At 41.9% G+C, this 7,789-nt stretch overlaps 2 protein-coding genes across 5 annotated transcripts; one reads left to right on the top strand and one right to left on the bottom strand.

Annotated features, from left to right (window-relative positions):
* Positions 1–859: 859 nt before the first annotated feature.
* LOC115741250 (prohibitin-3, mitochondrial) lies at positions 860–3,534 on the bottom strand. Its single transcript, XM_030675060.2, has 3 exons — positions 3,080–3,534; positions 2,044–2,587; positions 860–1,104 (listed from the first exon to the last, which is right to left on the bottom strand). Exons 1-2 carry the CDS (start codon positions 3,389–3,391, stop codon positions 2,048–2,050), a joined length of 852 nt encoding a protein of 283 aa, XP_030530920.1. The 5' UTR covers positions 3,392–3,534; the 3' UTR covers positions 860–1,104; positions 2,044–2,047.
* A 74-nt stretch (positions 3,535–3,608) lies between these two features.
* LOC115741252 (54S ribosomal protein L37, mitochondrial) lies at positions 3,609–7,017 on the top strand. Of its 4 annotated transcripts, none has more exons than XM_030675063.2 (2): positions 3,609–3,751; positions 6,042–7,017. In XM_030675063.2, exon 2 carries the CDS (start codon positions 6,051–6,053, stop codon positions 6,450–6,452), a length of 402 nt encoding a protein of 133 aa, XP_030530923.1. In that variant the 5' UTR covers positions 3,609–3,751; positions 6,042–6,050; the 3' UTR covers positions 6,453–7,017. The 4 variants fall into 4 exon arrangements, with proteins under 4 accessions (XP_030530923.1, XP_030530922.1, XP_048139349.1 ...); XM_030675062.2 differs by having other exon boundaries at positions 3,689–3,751; positions 6,031–7,017; XM_048283392.1 differs by lacking the exon at positions 3,609–3,751 and adding an exon at positions 3,857–3,879.
* Positions 7,018–7,789: the final 772 nt, after the last annotated feature.

Below are 7,789 nucleotides of genomic sequence, written 5' to 3'. Positions count from 1 at the left end.
TGGCTGAAGTTTGTCATGCTTTGTCGAAGGTGAGTTGAGGGTCGGCAAAGCTCATCAAGGACTACCGAGGCCGATGCTTGTCATCTCAAGTGTCGCCCGAGCCTTTTGCCTCCAAACCTTATGTCACCCCAGGTCGCACGGCGATGAACAGGAAGGCCTTCCACAATGTATATGATGAGCAAAGAAGCCGACGAACAGAGGAGACAATAAACAGAGGGCCTGGGTTGCTTGGGCTCTGTTTTTCTTTAATAGAAAGAAGATAAACAAATGTCTAGCTTCCCCTCTCTTTTTTTTCCCAATTTCAAAGCTACCTTGAGCTCAAAATTGAACTAAACGTAACCTTAGTCCTTAACCTTCAACGGAACATCCTAGTAGCTGCAGCAGAGGGTTTTATTAGACGTGGACTTCAAAGGTACAATGTTGTACCGTGTCCTTACAAGTCGGAGCCCCCCGATTAGCACGAGAAAATTACAACCATTAAAAATTGTCTAGTTTCAACCGGTTATCCACCTCTGAAAAAGGCCGAACGCCCGATGCACTACAAGAAGGACGTCCGAGATAATAAAATTGGAATTTTCTTTTACCCGCAACTATTTCTAATATAAAAGGAATCGAATATGATTAAATATTGTAACGGTTCGACTTATTCCTAAATTTTTCATAACTAAATCACACCATAAAAGACTTCACGAAAGTTTACAACGTAATCCCGTAATCAACAGGTTTTTCGTCGTAAAATCTGATGAAGCTCTCGAATTCATGTACTTTTTCGACAAAATTTCACATTGTAGCCACTAAACATAAGCCAGAAAAGAACCGCATAACTGTTACATAACCACTAGCAGAAAACAGGCTTAGAGACACTGAGAACCGAAACGGGAATAGCATCGACACGAGTGTTTAAGCACTTGAGAAATGATCAATTCAGAATTTGAGAACATCCCCGGATAACGTTCCAAATTTCTGTCGCCACTTGAGATTTCATTCCCCTTACTGTCCAAAACATGGAAAAAAGGGGGAAAAACAAAAGCTTAAAACTCCCTGTGAAGTTACCTTCGGAAATATGCAACCCGAACTCATGCCATCAATCTATATCACAAGTCCCTGCAAACAAAAGGAAAGTAGGGAATCAGTCTTTTTAGCTGCAGGTGAAACCATAACTAGAAATTCTAACAGTTTTTACAATTCTTGTAAAGCAGGAGAAGCCCAGCAGCCATCACATTAAAAGACGAAGCACATGAAGCATAGTCACAGCATGAGATTTCTCCCATGAGCGGCTCGGCATAGACTGGCAGCTAATCTAACAGATCATGAAATACGTAATACTTAGGGTTAATTTCATCGTACATTTTATGTTGGTGCATGCGATGCCGCAATTTGACCCCCCCCAAAAAATAAAAATAAAATATATATATAGACACACACACACACACACACACACACACACACACACACACGCACACACACACACAAGGCATCAACAAGCTCATGCGTGAAGATTTAACTAACCAGTGTGATGTATTGGAATAACAAAGGGCAATACTGCATTCCAAACAAACAACATTCGCTCCACAGTTTGTCTATCTTTAAGAACATAAATACATTGCTGCAGTCAATTTCATTGTTGTTTTGAAAATGACATTGGTAAAGAATGCCTCTATGGCATTTGCCAAGCAACCTAATAATGAAAAGTTGCAATTTTCATTTCTGATTGGTATAATCAATACGTTGGAAAGCGGACATTTTTTTATCATGTATTTCCTTAGGATCATTCATTAATATGATGCAGTAAACTAGTAAAACTATAAATTATTCTAGTGAGATAAGGCGCAAATTTGTGACCCCTTAACCCACAAAAGACATGCGCAGCAGCCCAAGCTACAAGCAGCAAACATGTTATCTTAAAATACCATATATCACCCAAAAAATAATACAGCTACGAGTACAACCCAGCACCATAATAACCAAACCTTGGCAAGTATACTCATCAAACTTTGGAACCAAAATTCAATCAAATTTGAAGAAAAGAGTTTGACAGGATACCTGTTCAACGCCCACCAAGCATGGCTGGGTTAAGTGCCAACAGTGCCTGCTGTCCACCAGGTAAGTAAGCAACATTAGGGTTCCTCGACAATGTACCAGCAATCTCCCTCGATGCCTCGATCCTCCTAAGCTCAATCAGCCCCATGCCAGCTGCAGCAGTTGCCTCAGAAATTAGCTTCGCAGCCTCACTTTCTCCTTCTGCCCTGATAATTGCAGCTCTCCTCTCCTGGTCTGCCTTCATCACCACGAATTTCGATCGCTCTGCCTCCTGCTGAGCAACCTGCTTTTGCTCCACAGCCCTCGAGAACTCAGCACCATAGGACAGGTGAGTTATGGCCACATCATCAAGGAGGATGTTGAACTCTTTGGCACGCTTAATAAGGCTCTCCCGAACCAGTGCAGAGACATGAGGTCGCTCGGTAAGAAGCTGATCCGCATTGAATTGGGCGACCACAGCTTTCAAAACCTCATTCCCAATTGATGGAAGGACCTTCTCGTCATACTCAAGACCCAGGTGCCGGAAGATATATGGCAGACGAGGGACCTGCAAAATAAATTAGTTTCGATTTGTCACATCCTATTAAATCAGAAGTATCGCATACAGATTCCAAAGATCCTGCCTTTATTCAAACAAAATTTGCACATTTTGCATAATCACTACCAAACACTTACCAAAGAACTTAATAACAACAATTCTCAAAGACGTTCCAGCAACGAAATTAAAACTTTACCCGGATTGTAATCCAGAGAATTATGGAAAGCATGGAACAAAAGACACAGAAAAAGAACACAGTTCCAAACGTTTGGAGAGAAATGACACCCAAAAGGCTTACAACTACTTCTTAGAGTATATGTACCACTAGAAGCATATGCTGCCAGATAATCACTCACATCTACGCATTGTTATGATCAATCCTGAGAAAAGCACGTAACTGAACTAAATTGACATCGACTCACCGCCCAAAAAATGCAAGTAACACAGCTAGCTGAAACAAAAACGAATCAAGACACAAATTGCAATCGAACGCATTCATACCTCCGGCCGAGAGAGAACTCGGAGAGTGAGATTGACCATCTGGAGATCCTTGGTCCCAGAGATGGAAGAAAAACTGTGTGGCCTCGTCCTGATGTCAAAAATGTAAGGCTTCTGGAGCCAGGGGACGAGGAAGTGAGTCCCCTCGCCGACTGTCTCCTCCATGACTCCGCGGAGCCGGTCGAAGATCACCGCCCTCTGGCCTCCGTCGACCGTGTACAGCGACGAGTTCAGCGCCGTCGCGGCCACGCCCAAGCCAAAGGCCGCTCGCGCCACGTTCGTCAGGAACGAGACCGCCGCTTGGTTGCTCCCCATCCTTTGCCTTTCTTCCTTTCTTCCTTTCTCGGCTAAGCGCAGATAGACCACCAGAGAAAGACACAGAGAATCTAGAGCGAGTGGCGTTGCAGGGTTTTGCCCAGGGGTTAGGGTTTATTGGGACTGAGAGTGACTTGGGAAAGAGGTTAACTGCGGTCGTGCAAACGACGAGTCGTTCTGATTAATTTCCAGGCCCATCTAACATAAAGGCCCATTTAACGTAAAGGCCCAAATACCCAAGCCGCGTTCGCTGTCTTCTTATATATAAACCATAAAAACCATGTCATCCGGATCGGCGCCCCAGCCACCGGAAACTGGCGACAACGACGCGACGGACGTCGGCTTCGCTGGAAACTCCCGGTATGTGCGGCCGTCCTTCTATCGATCACGTTTTCCTAATCTTCTTATGCTTCTGCTGCTTCACCTGCATAGGTTGTATAGCGCATTGCCGCTGCCTTCAGAGTTAATCTTGATCGGATCAGCTCGAAGTTCGCTTTTTCCTTTTATCCTCTCTCGAAGAATTTTGAACCCGTCTGTTGCATCACCGTGTCTGCCGTGGCGTTCGCGCTATGCGCGTCTGTGTCTTTTTGAATGAGTCGATTCTGTGTGACACGCCAACTGTTCGATGAAATTACTGACCCATGTGGAGACGCTGCAATGATGTGGTTATCTTTAGTTTCGATTTGCATTTTTGACGATTGAGTGGATTCTTAGGTGTCTTGAATTTTTTAGTGCCTCAAGTGTTTCCTGTACACATAAGCACAAATTTGAGGGGAAAGGAAAAAGCTTGGTGAAATGGGTAGAGATATTGAGGGTCTACTTTCTCTAGAAGGATGATGAACTCGCAATCGTGATAGAAATCCAGGTTTTTCCTTCTTGTCTGTTCCAGCATTTGCCTCTTAGCTTCTCCAAGAACTGTGGTTGGTTTCTTGATGTGATGAATTTCAATGACGTTTCTTCTTTTATGATTTTTATATGATAAATTGAAGGTCAGCCAGTTTTTCTGCTTCCTTCGATATGGTGGTGTCATAAGTAAAAACTAAAAGGATAGGCATTTTCGGCTATTTCTGCTGCGCTAAGCTCAGTTTAGATGGGGCTCAATGCATATAAGGAAAGAAATTGTGGTCTCAGGAGGATCTTTCCTATGTACAGTGGACACTTATGCTGTCTTAGCTGTTTGATTTAGTTTTGACTTTTAGTGCAGAATTCTACAAGTGGTCTAATGCATAATTTAATTCTAATTGATATTTTCTAGATTTTCACAACTGCACTAAATCGAGTGTTGGATAATGATTAGAGCTAGCTAGCATCAGTAAGAAACTTAAACCTTTTTTGCACTATCGACATAGCATTAAAATGATATGAAAGAGCATCGTTCCACCTTTTTGAAAAAAAATCAGTACTGAACTGAATGTTCTCTTTGACGGAGAAAAGGCTTCGGTTTAAACATGGCAAAAATTAATCTTGGATTCACCTGTTTAGATGGAGATATCAGGATAATGCAATAAGCTTAGGAATTGAGTTAAAATGAGAAGGAACTATTTTTATGTTTTGGAAATCAACATCATGATAGATTTATTTAAATTGGCAATCACCATCAATACCGCCATTGCTGCCACTATTGCCACAACCATGATCACCACCTTCATGTCCATCATCATCTCCTTCAAAACACTGCCACCATCATGGTAAATGTTTCTCCAGCTAGCCCATCCATGAGTACCACTACACCGTTGCCATCCACGCAATGGCCTCCCCTCCTACACCATGGCCACTACCAACACTTCATTTGCAACGCTAGCATCATATCAACATCACTATCATACACTCTCTTCTTATCACGACAGTTGCCATGTTTACCGCCATTTCCGCCACTAGTCCCACTCTACCACTTGCTGCCTCTCTATGCTTATCAAAAGCACTCTTTTAATCGTGCATCGAGGATATTGAGTAGGTCCCTACTAATAAACCAAAAAGAAGATTATATCACTAAAAGTTATTAGGCACTTGACAGCTTTAGTTTGTAGCGCCTAATGGGGTTATCTTATCTACGTTCTAAGAAATGGTGTTGCATTAGTTTGATTGACGGAATGGAATCGATGCACCGGTGAAGAACCAGTTTGTTGCTTGGAGATGGATGTGGAGATACCAATTTTTTGTCCTTAAACTGCACCTTTCATTCGATTTAGATAACTTCGTACTTGAGGTTAGGAGATATAAGATGTTATATTTGCTTTCTATGACTAAAAGATAGTGTACGAGGAATTAAGAAGTTGCTGTATCTCTGGACCTTGATGAAAGTGCAAAAGGATCTGAAGTTGTATTTCAATCTTTAAGAATAAGGAAGTATTCTCCTTTTCTGTCCTCAACAAATTGACAATTCTCCCTACGGTTGGGAAGTCTGTTAGTGAAGGGCATATCTCGTGACTATTACCAGATTGCAGTCAGTTTGTGTTGATTTGGGCCATATCATAAATAAAGCAGAACAACAGTGATACTGGGTGCAGATAGGATCAGTTTGTGTGCGTGTGCCATGTTATAAGCAAGTATGGGCATGTGTGTGCTTTGTTTTGCGTTATGTGTTTGAATGGCAGTTGAATTGCATAGCTGTCTTATTGTATTCTGAGTATCAGAGAGGGTGATCTTGCAGGGATAAAGTATGGCGATGAATCATTTGTGGACATTGAGAGGCATTGTCACTGTGAAGGAAGCGATTGGTATAGTTGGTCGAAGAACATTTGCTGCTGCGGGTGGTAAAGCAAAGAAGGGTTCTCAAGGTGGAGCAGCTGGTGATGCAGCAAAAGCATCAATACTAAGCAAAGAAGTCAAATCTACGACTGTGGTTGGCGCGAATATCCTCAAGGATGGAGCAGATCCCAAGGTCCTACCGGACTCTGAATATCCTGACTGGTTGTGGCACCTGGTTGATAAAAAGCCAGCTTTGAGTGAGCTAAGGAGAAAGAACATCGAAACTCTTCCATATGAAGACCTGAAACGTTTTGTTAAACTAGACAACCGAGCGAGGATCAAGGAGAACAATTCTCTCAAGGCCAAGAACTAGTGAAAGAGCTATCGAGTCATCATTCACATTCATGCTACAGAAATTATGAGGCACCTCAGTGTACAAGATTTCACCTTGGGGTCAATGAGCATGTGTGAAGAGGAGAAGACAAACACAAGATGAGATAAAGAACAAGAGTTAGATTATTTCCTTTTGATCTTGGTACATTCCTTTCCTTTTACTTCTCTCCTGCGAATGGTGGTCTTTCTAGGTTTGGAATGCCACAAATCTCATTATGTGTCTCAGTTCAGTATCAGCGCTAACCAGTTCACATGCCTTGTTGAGGAATACTTCTCCCTAGCGAGGCTATTATTATCTGCTGTTCTTCATGGGACATATGTTTATTGCTTTTGGGGGATAATGATTTCAGTCAACAAATCTGAAATATTTATTCCAGGGAGAATGCTTTTAACCTTGGTAAATGCCAATGCTAGTACCTAAACTCCAGGATTATCTCTGTTGTTTCCCCCTTTAAGATAGATGGTAACCTTATTATGGACTTGTTATGCAACATATACCAAATAATTACTTAAAGTATTTTGGCATGTTTTCATGCCTTCTGGTACCACTGTTAATCCATTTTGGGTGCTTGACAATGTCATGTACCAAATAATATGAGATTAGGGTTATACACATAAACTCCTGCCCCTTTCTCAAAGATTGGCTGCCATTGATAATATCGATACTCCATTCTAGCTTCATTTCAGTTTAATGTGAATTGACGATATGACTTTTATATGCACGTGCATAGTAATCAGAGGACTTGCAAAAGTCGAGTAGTTGCAGAAGTAAGGTCTCAAGTCGCAGAAGAAAGTATCTCGAGGTTTCGCCGCTTTGATGAAACAAGTTGTTTCGAAATATCACAAAAATTCAGCGAGGTTTTTCTCTACAAACGCGGAAGGTTCTGCCAGAAAGAGTTTGGGATTAAATCCAGAATTTCGGAATACGCGTGGATCTGTGAATCCAGTGTTTGAAGTTATTCTAGTGTCTTTTAGGAATGGGATTTCACAGTTCATACAGAGACAGTTGTTGAGTATGTGGCTTGACTGACTCCAAGGTGACTCAAGTCTTGATTGAGCCGTCATTTTGATCTTGTTTCTGAGATTCTTTTTGTTTAAACAACAATGAGATCTACGCTGGACTCGTGACATTGACGACTCCTAAACAAATAGGGCGCGTCGTGTGGATGAATACTGGGTCAGTGTATGATTGAGAGTTTCGACTTTCTTCTGAGCAAAAGCTCTCTGGCTTTAAGACAATGATGCTATCATATTGTAGTATCTTTTCCATGCACAACTTATCTCTGCGGATTAAGAAAGATATGCCCAAACTTCTAG

This window comes from Rhodamnia argentea, chromosome 8 (genome assembly GCF_020921035.1).
Source record: "Rhodamnia argentea isolate NSW1041297 chromosome 8, ASM2092103v1, whole genome shotgun sequence".
Lineage (NCBI taxonomy): Eukaryota > Viridiplantae > Streptophyta > Magnoliopsida > Myrtales > Myrtaceae > Rhodamnia > Rhodamnia argentea.
This window is presented reverse-complemented; position numbering and strand designations above follow the sequence as displayed.